Raw genomic sequence first — 17,580 nt, forward strand, 5'->3', positions numbered from 1 at the left:
CACTTCACATCACTGGATACAGATGTACCAGTTTCCATGCAAAACAATACACTTCATAAAACTGGCAGATGTTATTTGAAGGTTTATAATCACTTTGTAAGTAAAATATCTAATTTTCATGGTGGGAAATTAAGATAATAAAAAAAGAATTAACTGTAAATCATGCAAAGGTTTAATTGTTCAATAATTGCAGTGTTTTACACAATTGTTTTAAAGAGTGTTTTTTACCCCTGGATTGAATTCATGTTTGAAATGCTATGCTTACAATTACATTTATGGCAAATTTATCAGGATAAGATCTCCAGATACACTACCATTCAAAAGTTTGGAGTCAGTATGATTTAAAAAAATATATACTATTATTTAGCAAGGATGAATTAAATTGAAGAAAAAAGTGGCAGTAAAGACTTTTACATTGTTCTTTCTATTCATCAAAGAATTCAGAAAATTCACGGTCTCCAAAAAATATGAAGCAACTGTTTTCAACATTTCAACAATACGAAATGTTTCTTGAGCAGCAAATCAGCTTATCAGAATGATTTCTGAAGGAACTTGTGACACTGAAGACTGAAAATTAATTAAATAAAACTATATTAATATTTTTCATAATATTTCACAGTATTACATTTTTACTGTATATTTTAAAAAGTAAATTTAGCATTGGTGAGCATAAGACATTTCTTTCAAAAACATAAAAAAATCATACCAAGCCCAAACTATTGATGTCATTGCTATGGAAGCTCATATCTGCCTGAAAATGAAAAGGTAATTGTATCTTTTCATAACTGCGACTGCATACCGTGCAATTACTTTATATTTCAATGTGAATTTCTATCATTTCGTTTATATTTCACAACTGCAACTATTTCTCATACTTGTGATTTCTTTTTTAATTTCACAATGCGACTTCATACTATACATATTATGTACTACATAAAATGTATTAATTTTTTTGGACGAGAGGGGTGTTGTTGTGAGTGCAAAGGTGTGACAATTTAAAAAAACTGAATGAATAAATCTGTTTGGAGAGACATCAGTCACCTAAATAACATGGTTTCCCCTAGTGTCAGTCATTTTTTTTTAATTCCTTAATTAATTTGGCTCAATTACGGGTAAAAACTGTACAAGCAATTCTGCTAGGACAATGCTATTGAAGCTCTACAAAAATAATATCATGTTGTCCACACTCTTCGCTTGTGGAAGTCCTCAGAAGCAAGGTGATATTTACAGCAGATGAGAAAAGATGAGAAGGTAGGTGAGAATAAGAGCAGAGTTGGCTACACAAGATGTGAGAGGAGCTGAGAAGATCTTCCACAAGGCAGAGAAAGGCTTGCGGTCCTCCATGCTAAAACAAGCTTTGTTTTATTTAAATGGAGACTTCGTATTCTCTCGTGTCCTGTGGACCAAACAAAAACACACATCAAATATAATATAAACATTCATATACATATATATTTATATCATTTCATTTTGTGGGGGGTGGGAATATGGAAACCAATGCTGGCTGCAAACACAACATGAAAGAGATGCTAAAGATGGAGACGCCCTACACCAGTGGTTCAAACCTTCTCTGCCTCGTCCATGTGATGCTATTCCACTGATCAACTCTCCTTACAGGCTCTTTCTTTACAACAGAATCCTAGAGAGTACCTCTGGTGGCTGCTTTGAATCATAGGCCTCTGTACAAATCAAAAATACCATGCAACTTAAGCATGAAAAGAACTTAAAAATAATCAGCAATGGAAACATGGTGGAAAAACGAACGGACAATGTATGATTTAGGAAGTGACATTGTGATATTATCTAACAAACGAACACAAAACAGTAGATTATTAAATGAGTATTAAAAAGCTTTATGGGAGGAAAAAAAGAGCATGCAAAGTCAATAACGCATATAAATAAAAACAAACCTTTAAAATACTGAAATTAAATCCAAAACACAATATTGAATGGATCTGTCTTTTGTAAACCCAGACTTGTCTCTTCACACCGGAGAGAGGTGCTTGTGATCCCCTATTTGCACCATCTTTACTTCCTGACGCGCATAATGCGAGAACACGACTTCAGGGCTTTAGTGCAAAAGGGAACCAGCCCACATACATGCACAGACACTCATCTGCCCAGCCACAAACACTTACATACAGTCAAACGCAGACTCGGCCCTGGGGGCAGGTAACTGTTATTGAGCGGTTTAGTATATGCAGGCAGTGAGTGCTGCTGGGACTGTGTTATGAGTGCTACAGCATACAGAGAGAGAGAGAGATCTGGAGGGACACTAGCACAGCACATACGAGGTGTGAATAACCTGCAGTCTGTAACACATGCTATACGCAGCAGCCTGGGGAAAAAGTCCATATATCAGTGTAAAACTATTGACAGTCAAAATCTCACCTCATTGTTCTTCAGGGATGCAGACAGAGAGAGAAAAGAGAAAGTACAAACGTAAGTGAAAAAGCATCAGATTTATTTTTCTCTGAATGAAAGTGATAGTTCACCCCCCAAAAATAAAGATTCTGTCATCATTTATTCACTTTCATGTCATTCTAAACCTGTATGACTTAGCTTTTTTCCTTCCCAGAAGTCCTTTCCCATACTTACAGCTCTGGAGATAGACCACTTAACATTGATTTCTCAATGTTAAGTGGTTTCTTATTTTTTTTTCCCAGAGCTGTAATTGAACTTCTGCATATTCAAACTGCCAAATCTCACTGGTTTTTGATTGTCACATTAAAAGTGATGCAACAACAATGAGATCTGGCATCATTATTATGAAACCTGGTGCAACATGTCTTCACATACAAGTACCTTGTTAGTATATACGGTTCAAATGTTTGGGGTTGGTAATATTTTTTTTTAAATGTTTTTAAAATGTCTCTTATGCTCACTAAGGCACATATCAAAATGACAGAGCTATAAACCAAAGCTGCTGTGCTTGAAAAAGCACCTTTCCTGAAATGACTTGATTTTCACAGTAATTTGATGCCAAAATATACTTCAGAATTGAGCATAAATAAAACAAAAAATACATATAAACTATCTTTTAAAAATCTTGAGGTCAGTACATTTTTTAAACAAAGTCTCTTGTTCACCAAGGCTGTATTTAATTGATCAAAAGTACAGTAAAACAGTAATATTGTGAAACATTGTTATAATTTAAAATAACTGTTTAATTTATTTAACAGTTTAAAAAAAAAAAACATTCCTGTGATGGCAAAGCTGAATTATTCCAGGTCACATGATCCTTCAGAAATCATTTTGATAAGCTGATTTGCTCCTCAAAAAACATTTATTATTATTATCAGTGCTGAAAACAGTTGTGCTGCTTTATATTTTTGTGGAAACCGTGATAAATTATTTTTTTCAGGATTCTTTGATTAATAGAAAGTTGAAAAGAACAATGTAAATGTATTTACTAAACTATAACTCCTAAGTAAAAAAAACTGCATTTATTTCAATTTTTTTTTGTAACAAATGGCACTTTACTGTCACTTTACTGTGCTGAATAGAAGTTTTAATTTCTTTAAAAAAAATCTTACTGATCACAAACTTTAGAACGGTAGTATACATGAACACAAATAAGACTTTTCACTAACTAACAAATTTCATTTATGTTTGTTTGTTATATATCTTCACAAGACATATAACATATATGTATTATGTGTATTACAGAGTCATATGGACTAGTTTCATGATGGCATTTGACCCTATGATACTTTTACAATCGCTTTTGGAGCACAACAAGCATCGGTCCCCATTCACTTGGGGCATTGTGCTAAATTTCTCCCTTTTGTGCTCCACAGAAGAAAGAAGGTTTGGTGCAACATGAAAGGAATTTTCATTTGTAGGTGAACTACATCTTTGAGCTGAATGTGAATATTGAACAATGAGAGCAGGCGAAGCAGAGGTGGCTGTGATAATCCAATAGACGAGGTTAAACGTTTCACTTCCTCTTTGGTGTTCTGCCCCACTGATAATTCTGTAAATCTGTGTGATCGCTAATGATGAGATGATGAGGGCGTGGCTCTGTGCGCCACTTCATTTAAACTCCAGAATGGCACTTTACAGCTAATTAGATAACAGAAATGAACCCACAATATGGCAACGCAGATGGTGTTCAAAGTGCAGATGTGCACCTGTAAGACTGAACACAGTACCTCACAGTCCTGTCATGAAATATCACTGCAAATGGATGCGATGGGTGGTAATGCACTTCTATTACAAGTGGTGAGAAGGTTGGCGATGAATGTGGCCTTTTGGCGAACACATGATTTACTTACTGCAGTCTCGTAAATGGGGTTTTCAAAAGCCGACTCTCCTCTGATGTGATCATATTGTGGTGATGTGGACATGGACAGCCGTAGAGACTTCCCCTGCACCCTGAAACAAACAAACACCAACCATTCATATGCCTTGCATTGATCTGAAGCAGAGGAGGGTGATTTGAACTAAACTATCATTGTTACAAACATGTCGCTGAGCCAGAGAGAGCTCAGTCATCAGTTTGTGAAGCTGATGTATGGAACAGCTTCACAAACCCTTTTCAACCACACAGTACCATTATTTTTGTGTTACAATAACTCAAATTATCTGTACTGGTACAAGGATAAAGGTTTATAGTGCAGATATAAACACAGATGTCTACGGTAGCGATCAAAATAGAGTAAATCACCTTTTGCAAGTAATGACTTCCAGTGTTGGTAAATGCCTTCCGAGATTCTTTCGAGACGGATTTAAATCCGATTACTCAAACAAACCAATTCAGAAGGTGGAACACGCGTCGCTGCAAATGAGTAAAGCAAGCCAACACGCAAACTGCCGCCAGTGAAAGTAGGCAAAGTCTTAGATGCTCAAAAACACAATAATCTTCATTAAAACTAATGAGACTAAATGATCTTAGCAGTGCATAGTTTGCTCTCTCATATTGCGGTCTTTGATCTTTTAACTGATAAATGAAATGCAGCTCATAACTTTTGCTTTCATTGACGTGAACTCCGTTAAATGTGCATATAGCACGGCAATTGAAGATCGGATTTATATTCATTTTGCGGAGAGGTGTATGGTAAGACAACCTGCATGTTTTTATTTTTCATTTTTTTAGATTGTGTAGACCGTTTCATTTGCGAGCGCCTACGCCTAACCTCAACTTATACAAAAATGCCTTTTTACTGTGGTGGTGGTGATAGTAGTTTAAACTAACATTGTGATGCTTGAAGTGATGCTTGAAGTGTTTGATATCTATGGATTTTATTATAGGCAAGACAAGTCAAGTGTTGATTTGAGAGGCTAAAGCGTTGGGTTAACTCGCTGTCAGCCAACTCGCTGTTTTTTAAGTAGTCACTTAAAAAACTAAAAACTTAAATTTAACAAACAAAAAAATGCTCCAAACATTTTTCTAAATTAACTTAATAAAGAAACGAAATATAACTACTTTGACATTAAAAACAAAAATGAACTATTTTAATGGCTGCAACAATGTGTAATAGGGAGGATAAAAAAGCACGGGCCAGGCTAGGGCCTAGATCTGAGCTTCTTGTCGGCAAGCGTTCATTTTTCACAAAAGAGAGTAACGCGAGTAACAAACTCATTTAAATTTCAGTAATTGTAATTGCGTTACTTGATTAAAAAAAATTCCGTTACTTGCGCGTTACTCCCAACACTGATGACTTCAAACAAAGATTGTATCAATTACATTGTAACACCAGTAGGTGGCGACAAGTGACTTGTCATTGAATCATTCATTCAAGAGATTCTTCAAAAATGCTGATTCATCCAGCAATTAAACAAGAAGTCTATATGATTGAGTAATTGAATCATTCATTCAAACATTCAATAATAATAATAAAGATAAAAATAAGATTCTCAATTAATCAGGAATCGTGCAGCTCTTCCACGTGCCATTTGCACACAAAATGTTTGACCTCTTCTCACAATTAACGTAATTGAACTAATTACTTTTTACCAGTTGGTTCTAAGGATGTCTTTAGTGGATGCATGGACTATGAAGTCAGTTCTCCCCTCAAGTTCACATGGGAATCCAAATACTTATATTATAAAAATAAAAAAAAAAGTAAAATGTTTGGCTTGTAAAGTGTGCTATATTTCATTTAAATTAGTCCACATTGGTTTGATATTTATTATCTAATGTAGACATAGACTACGTTCAAAGGGGTGGGTGTTTTTAAATGTTTTTGAAAGAAGTCTCTTATGCTCACCAAGGCTGCATTTATTTGATCAAAAATACAGTAAAATGTGAGATATTATTACTATTTAAAATATCAATTTTTTTATTTGAATATATTCTAAAATGTAAATGATTCCTGTGATGGCAAAGCTCAATTAAAGCAGTCATTACGTCAGTCTTCAGTGTCACATGATCCTTCAGAAATCATGCTAATATGCCGTTTTGGTGCTCATGAAACATTTCTCATTATTATCCATGTTGACAACATTGAAAATAATAAGACATTTTTCTCAGGATTATTTGAAGAACATTCAAAAGCATTTATTCGAGAAAAAAATTATATCATAAACATATTAACTGTCTCTTTTGATTGATTGAATAGTACCAAACCCATCTTCTGTATGGTAATATATAAATGTTGACGTGTAGAATAAGTGTACAAACATTTTTGGGGGCCACTTACCTTGAAAAGTAGAAATATATTGACAGGATGATAATTATGATTACGGCCACTGGGATGAAAATGGAAACAGCCACACTGGCTCCCTCCATACTGAAATCTGCACTGGCCACTAGTAGGGGACAAAGTATAGCAAAAACATAAATTTAGTTGAGATGGATACCTGTAATAATGCATACATATGCATTTCTAAGATGCAAAAGTTCTTACCATCCAACCTACGTTCGTCGATGTACTCTTGTGTTACCGCTGGGAGAAAAGCGAGAGCTTTTAACAAATGAGAAAATGTTGCTTGTCATACCAATTATTCAAAACAAACACTCCCTTCCCTGAAGAGAAACATCATATCAATAAACATACATCCACTGCAGACAGAAAACAGACCTTGAATGATATAGTATGCAGATCACACATCATGAACATTGCAAAACACACAGACTACCTTTGCACAGCGGGGGTGGATGGCTCCATTTGGAAGGGTGTCCGGGGACACAGCGGAGAACAGGCTCACCCTGGAGCTCATACCCACTCATGCAGGAGAAGCGTAGGGTTTCTCCAGCCTGATACGCATGCTTCTCGGAGCTCTGAATGGTATAGGCGGGAGTGCCGGGGTTCCTACACGGCTCATACGAATCAGCTATATAACACAAATATACGAACACACACATTCACAAATACGGATTAGTTAGTTCTATACTACTACTTCTGTAAATAAAGAAAGGCTCTTCTTCAATGGTTTTGAAGTTTATACTGTAAACTACACTGTAAAGACTTCATTGCAAGTTGATTAAATTGTAATTATTATACAGTTAACAACCACTATGTGTGTGTGCATCTTTAGGGGTGTATATATGGGATTATTTGTGAATAAAATCAGGTACTCACGAACGCATTTGGGCAGTTTCTCGCTCCATTTGGGGCCGGTGGAGTCACGGTGGTAGCAGGAGAGGAGGCTGTTTCCGGACAGTGAGTAGCCTTTGTTACAGATGTACTGGACAGTAGAGCCCACGATGAGACGCGGTCCTGACATCACCCTGCGACTGTGCTCCACTGTGCCGGGGTCTGGGCATGACAGGACTGGCAAAGAAATAGAGTTCAAACAATATTGAAGTGGAACAGGTCTGAAAAAGTTGTCTCTTATGCTCACCAAGGCTGCATTTATTTACAGTAAAACAATACAATAACAACTAGTATTGTGAAATATTGTGAACAACATTTATTAGATATTTTTCTTCTTTTCTGAAAATTATATACTGTCACTTTTGAACGATTTAATGCACTTGAATAAAAACAATAACTTAAATTAAATAAAAATTGTGCTGACCCCAAACTTTTGAACGGTGGTCTACATGAAAAATCATTATTTGCATGGCTTTGCAATGTAAGCATCATAATAAAACATGTAATTACATTAACATGGCACTATAAACATGCAATATTAAATTTTATACAATATGTAACAGTATGTGTGTTCAATGTTACTATCAACTAATTAGTTGATTTGTATTGTAGTTCTTACTTTCACCTGAGGGTGGCACCAATGCCTTAAATACAAATATTTGTTGAGCAAACAATGCTTTTGGATCAGAATAAATGATTTACCATTTTATTTTGTGATTCTTGCAGTTTTCACATCTTTTACTTACTAGCTGCTTTAATTTTTTTTTTTTTTACATTTATGCATTTAGCAGACACTTTTATCCAAAGCAATATACAGTGAATTCAAGGTGCATCAGTGTGTTTTCTGATTTCTTTGTTCTTCACATCGCACGTCATACATGTGGTTGCACAAAATCAGAGTACCAGGGGCCACCGCTCATCTCACCCAGACAGTATAAGGCAAGAAGAGCATGTGACTTTGATCTCAGGGCATTGTATGGACATACAGTGCAGTATAATAAAAAGATTACTTCGCTCCAGCCTGCCCAGCTGCAAACCCAATTCTCTCCCCAGTAGTAGAGGGGCAGTAAGAGGGGACGGGAAAGGTGAGTAAAATTAATGATGTTTGCATGGCGGGTGAGAAGCTTTGAACCGGATAACGGGCCCCGCTGCTTTTCGCCTGCTGTTTTTGTGAGCGACAGCGGCGGGAACTGGACCCCAGGGTCATGCGTGTGTCCTGTCTGCAGTTCTTCAAGCGACGAATGTCTGCGGACGTCCTGGGAGCCTGCAGTATTACACACTCACACAGTGAGTCCAAGCTACACAATAGCCAGGCGACAAGATTTAATTTCAAGCACTGGCACGACTTTGGCTACAACAGTAAGCCGCGGAGCTACCCTGCTTTGAAATTTGTTGATGAAACACTCGATGCAGGCTCACAAGGGGGTGTAGAGTGAAATAACAAGTCTCGCAAAATCACAGAAATCATCTTCACAAAACGATCGTAAGGCGTGAGCACAGAGAGGAAGACTCAAGACTACGATGCACCAAGACTACAAAGTGAAATGGCACCTGCTTCATCCGTAAAGTCGCCCTTGAAAGAAAAGTGAGTGATTACCCACAAAGCCCTCCTTCACTCCTCACCTGTCCTTGAATGGGACCGAGTTGCAGAGGCGAACAGGCACTTGTGAAATTCCACCCTCAAATGGAATTCAAAAGCTCATCTAGCTTCGAAGCACAGCAATGCTCTTGATCAATAGGCAGTGCGTGTTGGTTTGGAAGTGGGGTGAAAATGGATTTTAGAGAGAGTGGTTATCTTCATGAGAGTGTGTGCGTGTGTGTGTTTTCACCTCTTTCACAGCTGGGCAAGTCTCCGCTCCAAGTCAGGTCCCACTGACACATGAGCATTTCAGTGCCCACCACCTCAAAGCCTGGGTAACACTGATAGGTCACCACCGTGCCGTGCACCAGGTCAGGGTGAGATGTGGTCTTCCAGCCGTTAGAGATCTCCGGAAGCTCTGGACAGGTGTCATTACGGGGAACCTCTGCAAAACAAAAAAATTCATTCGATGCATCAAGATATTTCTCTTAAAATCATATGAGAAAATTGCTTGCATACAGTGAGAGTATTGAGCTATAACGTTATTATTTGCATAACACAGATGATTTGTTTTGGGAGAATCTTATGAGAAATATTTGAGATCATTTAACAAACTCTGACTTTTGATTGACGAGTCAATTTGACTTGAGAAATGTCTTAGTGTTTTTTTGTCCATACAACGGAAGTCAATGATCATCAAAATGCTTTGGTTACCAACATTCTTCAAAATATTGAACAAACATAAATTCTTGTGTTCCACAGAAGAAAGAAAGGCATACAGGTTTGGAATAACATGAGGGTGAATAAATGAGGACAGAATTTTCATTTTGGTAAATTTCATATTTGGAAGATTACAATTTTCTGAAGAGGTCTTAACAATGCGCTTAGAGACTGTTTACACCTGGTACTGGTCGATCGGATCACTAGTGGACGACGCTAAATACAGGTGTAAATGGGGTCTAAAATGTTTTCAGCTTATACACTTTCGAACACTTCCAGAGGTAGTCGAAAGCACATTCGACCGGATTGCTTTCGCAATGTAAATGCTTATGTGGTCGAATATTTATATTTACGCATTTGGCAGACGCTTTTATCCAAAGCGACTTACAGTGCCCTTATTACAGGGACAATCCCCCTGGAGCAACGTGGAGTAAAGTGGACACATTGGTGGTGACCACTGGGATCGAACCAGCAACCTTCTGCGTATCAGGTCCATGGTTTAACCCACTAGACCACCATCTCACATGAAATAACCACAAAAGATCGCCTACTAACTTCAAGCGTAAACATTTGCACTAGCTAGACCCACATTTGGTTTGAAGATGAAAAACGTAACAAAAAACAACGTTCTCTCACCATTTCTGCTTTCTAACACGCACTCACAGCGTTCGCAGTGGTCTTGCGGCTATTAGAGCAGAAACGAAAGCTGCTCTCTGTATGTTTTTCCGTCGTCTCTGGACGCGTTCATATGAAAACGCATGAGTTATTGTGTCCATTAGATTAAAACACCCATCCATTTACCTGCCCATAGACCCTTCCCTCTAAGAAAGTGGTTGAAAGTGGACAAAAGCGACAGATTAAAACACCAGGTGTAAACTAACACCAGGTGTATTTGTCTGCCTCGTCTATTTGTGATCCGATTGACCAAAACGCATCTTGTGTAAACAGGGCCTTAGATTTGCTAACATGCCACAGTTTGCAATCAAAAGTCAGAGATTATCATGTGCTCTCAAATATTTCTCATCAAATTGCCTTTTCCTATGAAGATGATTTCTCATCAAATTCTTTCCTATGAAGTGAGACTCAATTAATTTGATTAGAAGAGCAAGAGGGAGAGAGGGAGAAACAGAATGTTCAATAATGCTTGCAAACAATTTCTTTGTTTCTCACCATGTCCCTGAACAAACCACAGGTGTTGTGCCTAATGACTGATAAATCAAATGCTAGGAATCAGCTTGGCTGTGATTAAAAATATGAATAGAGCAGCACAAGACAGCTGGCAGGCGTTTTGCTGATGTCCATTCTTAGAGTGGCAAAGATTGGGAGGGCACGGCACCCGGCAAATGCGGCTAATGAGTACAAACATGCACTGTAATTGTTAGCGCCTCTGCAAGGCCAAATCCCCAGAACCTGCAGGAGCTGCCGGAGAAATCTTCCCTCTGTGCTGCATAAAGGAAATGGAAAAGCAGTCCATTTCAGTCCACTCTAAAAATCATCTGCATTCTTCCACCCTCAGAATAGTATGTATTATATTTTATCTGATATCGCGCAGTAGTCGGCCACCAAGAGAAGCTGTTAGAAGAATGACCTTCACTTTATCCCCAGGAAAGGTGAGGACTAAACCAGCTGTGGCTCTCGCCCTATAACCTCTCTCTCCCTCTTTCCCTCACCACCTTTTCATCATACTGAGATTGGCAATCCCTGCGGTATCTCAAATAAATCTCATAAGCAGATAATTAATGAGCTTCATCTGGCTACATTTGAGATTAATGAGACAGACATGCACATTCAAAAATGTGGGGTTTGTAACCCTTTTTAATGTTTCTGAAAGAAGTTTCTTCTGCTTATCAAGGCTGAATATATTTGATAAAAAACAGTACAACAGTAATATTGTGAAATATTATTAACAAATATTATCAGACAAAGCTGATTTTTCAGCAGTCTTCAGTGTCACATGAAATGTTGAAAACAGTTGCTGCTTAATATTTTTGAAGGATGTTTTTCACGATTCTTTGATGAATAGAAAGTTAAAAAGAACAGCATTTATTTGAAATAGAAAACGTTTGTAACAAAAAATTTTTACTGTCACTTATGATCAATTTAATGTGTCCTTGCTGAATAAAAGTAGTAATTTCTTTTTAAAAAAGAACCAAACTTTTGAATGTGTACTGTACTGAAGCTGAGAAAGTGCCATAGAAAGGGTTAAACAGGTCATTACCAAAAAAGTGCACCACAAAGCCGTTGTTGTAACCATAGATGTTGGTAGCAGGGTCCGACTGGAACTGGATGGTCACATCAGCCATGGAGGTGTAGAGTTTGAAGCGAGGACGGGAACCGCTGTACTGGCCCAATATCTTTGCAGTCAGGTCATCTCCGTCGTAGAAAGTCAGCAGGTCATTCTTTCCCATGTGGAGACTGCGAACAGATAATACACAACAGGTCAATCCCAGACTAATCCTCTATCTCAGATGTTCAGGTCTCACCTCAAAGCAATACCAGGGCCCCTGACAGATTTCTGACCTCCCTACTCACTTCTCTTCCACTAGTCCATATTTTCCAGCCTCAGCGCTTTTCTCTTTTCCTTGGTGCAAATGAAATCTTTTCTGCTGTTTAATGTTTTCCCACTGCTTTTGTTAAGCATTTTTTGGCCACAGTTTCAATAGCCATGCAATCACAAAGCACACTCATTTCACTCAGACTATAAAGAGTAAATGATTCAGCAGAGGGGGAAACAACTCCTCCTATCTCATGTTTAGAAATAGCTGGAAAATCAGTTTCCTGATATTCAGGAGCCAGAGAGAGAACATTTGGCAGCTTCCCTGTGGCAAATTCAAGAGAAGCTCAATCACAGACATGCTTTGAATTTTGTTGTGAAACTATTATAGATTTTACAATTAGAATTAAATTGTCTAATTCAAGGATGTAGGGTTTGTTTTAACATTTTAGAGACATTTAAAATGATCTAGGGTTTAACTTATAAACATCCACGTGCTTGACAGTATCACTTTTAATTTAAATTAAGAAGAGGAAAACTAACAAAATATATATTTCTTTTGTTTAAATTTCACTAAAATAAATGTAGTAATGCAAATTAAATTAAATACTTTCATTTTTACAACTGTAAACACAGGACACAGGAAATATATAATATTTATATGACATTCAATATGTACACTACTGTTCAAAAGTTTAAAGATCGGTAGATTTTTTATTCTTGAAGATTTTAAAGAAGTTTCTTATGTTCAAGGCTGCATTTATTTGATTAAAATACAGTAGCAGCATAAATATTGACTGTTTTATTTGAATATTTATTAAATGTAATTTATTCCTGTGATGGCAAAGCTGAATTTTCAGCATCATTAGTCCAGTCTTCAGTGTCACATGATCTATCCGAAATCATTCTAATATGCTGATTTTCTTCTCAAGAAACATTTCTTATTATTAGGGGTGTAACGGTACACTAAAATTACGGTTCAGTACATAATTCAGTTTTGAAGTCACGGTTACGTTTTCAGTACAGCAGGTGGAAAACACAAATCATGTTTTTTTCTTATTAAAAAAATGTGGTTAACTGAATATATATATATATATATATATATATATATATATATATATATATATATATATATATATATATATATATATATATATATATATATATATATATATATATATATATATATATATATATATATATATATATAACAAAAGAAAAGTCTGATACTGCAACTGGCAGCTTCATACACTGTAGTTTATGGTGCTGTTGTAATTGGGGGAAGGGATTTTTAGTGCTTACACAAAATATGGTAGAATTATTAGGTTATAATTATTGTGGAATGTCTCCTATTCTAATCCGCTCTGTCTATTTGACGAGGATGCAAGCGTTGGCACTCGTTCATTGAAATCTGCCAAGTTAAAATGTAGACTCGCTTGCTGTCCAAATAATCCTTTATGCGAAATGGAAATACTGTGAATTTGTAACATTTACAGGTAAGTATACAATAAGAGCTGTGCACTGAGGAAAACGGGTCTCAAATACATTAAACAACACACACATCTGACTGTAAGACAAACTATAGGTTTATGATTTAGTTTGAAGCGCAACATAGTGTTTGAAATTACGTTCGGCACACAGAGAAGTTCCGCACGTACAGCAGTTAAAACGATACTGTATTTGTTCGGTATGCATAAGTTCTGAACCAAATACAAATACACATAGCCCTACTTATTATCAATGTTGAAAACAGTTTAAAGCACCCAATTGTTGAATAAAAATGTTATTTCTTAAAAGAAATCTTACTGAACTCAAATGTGTGAATTAGCATATATTATATTCAATAGAAATATTAGTAGGAATTAACTGTCTCTCCCATCCACACTTCAGTTTTAGATTATATCAAACATAAAACTAAGGTTTTTTTTAAAACCAGAGGGGGATCCAAGCCTGATGCCTGGAGAATGTATGACCTTCAGGACACTTTTTAATGCCTGACAGCCTTACACAAAGGTGACAAAAATCCCAGTCTACTAAATAAATGTCAATGAAAAGCGTTACCTTGACATCTGATGCACACTGCTGCACAAATAATTGGCCTATACTACAAAAATACAGACATATTGAGGCATATTACAGCATATACGGTATATGTCTATTTCTATGTGAATGTGATCTGTAACAGTGGCTGACGTCCACCAGAACTAGACAGTCTGGCCAGTCACTGGTGGAGGGGGTGTGATTCAGGAGGTGGCATACACACTCTATCTTGTCACTAATTAATCACAAGTGGGCAGTAATGGAAGTCATTACTGAAGAGAGGGGAATAATTCATCATCTCTGTTCTGCTGCTGCACGAGGCAGAATGGTTACATTCAAGCAAAATGAAGACAGGATGTTTAAATTATGGCTTACACACATGCGCGCGCACACACACTTACTGTTACATACAGATGTATATTATTCAACTGTCAACAGTCCTCTAATACTGCATGCAGGAAAATCTCTGTATCTATTTCCACTGGGAAACACATTTAAGCCAGAAGAGTCCCTGACCTGCTCTGAGGACCGGAGAGAGTGAAACTGTGTCAGCCCTTATTGGATTTGTTGTGATGAAGTTAAACAAGCCTTTGCGTAGTCGCACACCGTATCTGCCGAGAAAATCAATCATGCTTTCCATTTGCTGGCAGTAATTTCATTTTGTTTAATCACAAAAACAGGCTCAGCTTGACTTGGCCGACAACACAGCCGCCATCAGAATGCATTAAATTCTCATATGGGGCTCGCAGACACATCGTCCTCTGCTCAGCACAACGAAAAGGAAGTGACAAATACTGCCTTTTAAATAAACAAAAAAGAAATGTCAATCGAGACATTCTCTGCATCTCAGAGATGGTTGAAATACATTTCTGCTGGTGAAAGCTGTGAAGATGCATTTAATTCTGTTTTTTGAGAAACAAATGGGAGTATTTTGTAGAAGGATTTTGCATCTGGTGATTTTTTTGTTTTGAAAAACGAATACATAAGGATCCATCATATGTCAAGCAAAACCGAGCCTATATCTGTAATTTACACAGATGACGGGCTACAACTGAGAACAACTGTTTGTATGCGTCGGGGTGAACAAATTCTTCAGCCGCATCCAGTTTTTTTCTCCTCTGCCCCATGTCTGTTTAGTGAAGAATCATATACCTGAATGATTGCCATGCTGGAAAAACACCATTTCCAATCAAATCCCCTGTGTTGAGGGCTGGGCACGATGGGCCTGTGCTCGACATACTAACAGCAGCTTTGGTCCCAGGGCACAGCAAGCCCCTGCATGTCTTTAAAAACTTACAGTAACTTAAAGTAAAAATGCAGGATGAACTAAATAAAGTTAAACAGGTGTGCAACACAGTTAATAATTCAAATGTGTTAAGAAATATTAAAATGTACAAAAAAAAAATGGTGTCATAAAATAATATTATATATACACTAGGGGTGTAACGGTACACAAAACTGACGGTCCGGTACGTACCTCGGTTTTGAAGTCACGGTTCGGTACGGGTTCGTTACAGCAGTTTTACAAAATTGCTTTTTATTTATTGTTATTAAACAGTGGTTTAGTGGGGGGAAAAAGTGTCTGTCCTTAAATGAATTCAATTATAACTAAAAGTTTATTGAAGATATTGCTGTAAACTATATAGGGAGCCCTTACTTGCACATTAATATTAAACAGAGCCCAAACTATTAGCCTAAATTCAGTTGCTATTTATTTTTAGGTATAATAATCAACACTCAAATAACACAGTACTCAAACATGTAAACTTCACATAAGGCAGTGTTTGCAATAAATTCTAAATCTAATTATAAAATATTTTTTCTCCAATTCGTTGTTGAAATATAATCATTTATACACAGTGTCTGTCATTTTCATGACAGGTTTATTTAAACATACATGAAATAATCAAGACCTCATTAACAGGTTAAGTAAAATATAATTAATATATAGGCGTATATATGGTGCATATATTTAGTGAAAGAGTTGATTTCTCTAGTGAATAAAATTCTGAGGACACTGAATGACTGCCTGAGGTAAATGTGACGCTACATGACATTGTTTAGCTTATTGTTAAGCAGTTATATTGAGGTCTTTCCCTTTGGGCGGCAGTGGCTCAGTGGTTCATGTAGGTTGTCTACAAACCGGAAGGTTGGTGGTTCGATCCCCGGTTCCACCTGACCAAGTGTCGAGGTGTCCATGAGCAAGACACCTAACCCCAGCTGCTCCCGACGAGCTGGATGGCACCTTGCATGGCTGACACCGCCGTCGGTGTGTGAATGGGAGAATGTGAGGCAATGTGTAAAGCGCTTTGGATGGCCATTGGTCTGTTAAAGGTCCCGTTCTTCGTGTTTTTTTGAAGCTTTGATTGTGTTTACAGTGTGCAATATAACATGTGTTCATGTTTCGCGTGTAAAAAAACACAGTATTTTTCACACAATTTACTTATCTGTGTACCGCTGTTTCCACTGTCCTAAAAACGGCTGGTGATTTCCTTGTTCTATAAAGTCCCTCCTTCAGAAATACGTAACGAGTATTGTGATTGTCGATTTAACGAGTGATCTGATTGTGCAAGCGGTTCCTGTGCTGTGATTCGACCACAGCTTAGCGCACGTGAAAGCGGTTCCTGTGTTGTAATTTGACAGCAGCTTAGCGCACGTTGGAAAGGTCACGCCTCTTAACGGAGAGATGTATGCGTTCAATAATCTCTACAGCGTCCCTGGGAAAGCCAAACAAAGGTGATTTGACTCCTGGATGAAAATAACAGCGTCTCAATGACATGGCGATAAACACACTCAACGCAACAGTTCCTTTTCTCCACGCGACCGTCCGCTTCTCCACGTGGGATAGCAACAAGACCGCGCCCCCTTTTTCGCGTTTCTTTGTGGGCGGAGGTTAGTCTGTTCTACTGCTCTACTGACGTAATTAAAGAAGGAAGTACCAGGATGTAGTCCAAGCCAGCCGTTCGCTGTAGGCTTTGAAAGGGAACTTCTGTTAAATAAAATATCTCGCTTGGCATTGAACATTGAGCTTTATAATTTTACAGGTATTATTTATGCTCTAACAGCAACATTACACACTAACTAAAGTTTGAACAATGGAATCGCGAAGAAGGGGACCTTTAAAAGCGCTATATAAATGCAGTCCATTACCATTTCCGCTGTTGAAACATTGATTGAGCGATTACACCACATAATGATACGTGACA

The 17,580-nt window shown here is 37.4% G+C and overlaps 1 protein-coding gene across 1 annotated transcript in view; it reads right to left on the reverse strand.

The window, feature by feature from the left end:
* Positions 1 to 1,172: 1,172 nt before the first annotated feature.
* sez6b (seizure related 6 homolog b) overlaps positions 1,173 to 17,580 on the reverse strand; it is a gene marked incomplete at both ends in the record, with an annotated part of 82,000 nt that continues 65,592 nt past the window's right edge. Inside the window, 8 exons of the mRNA XM_079823331.1 lie at positions 1,173 to 1,277; positions 4,278 to 4,377; positions 6,645 to 6,753; positions 6,852 to 6,890; positions 7,084 to 7,278; positions 7,527 to 7,718; positions 9,371 to 9,565; positions 12,059 to 12,255. Of these exons, the coding sequence (XP_079679457.1) occupies positions 1,173 to 1,277; positions 4,278 to 4,377; positions 6,645 to 6,753; positions 6,852 to 6,890; positions 7,084 to 7,278; positions 7,527 to 7,718; positions 9,371 to 9,565; positions 12,059 to 12,255 (1,132 nt within the window). The remainder of the gene's footprint in view (positions 1,278 to 4,277; positions 4,378 to 6,644; positions 6,754 to 6,851; positions 6,891 to 7,083; positions 7,279 to 7,526; positions 7,719 to 9,370; positions 9,566 to 12,058; positions 12,256 to 17,580) is intronic.

This window comes from Gobio gobio (genome assembly GCF_949357685.1).
Source record: "Gobio gobio genome assembly, chromosome: 8".
NCBI classification, from domain to species: domain Eukaryota; kingdom Metazoa; phylum Chordata; class Actinopteri; order Cypriniformes; family Gobionidae; genus Gobio; species Gobio gobio.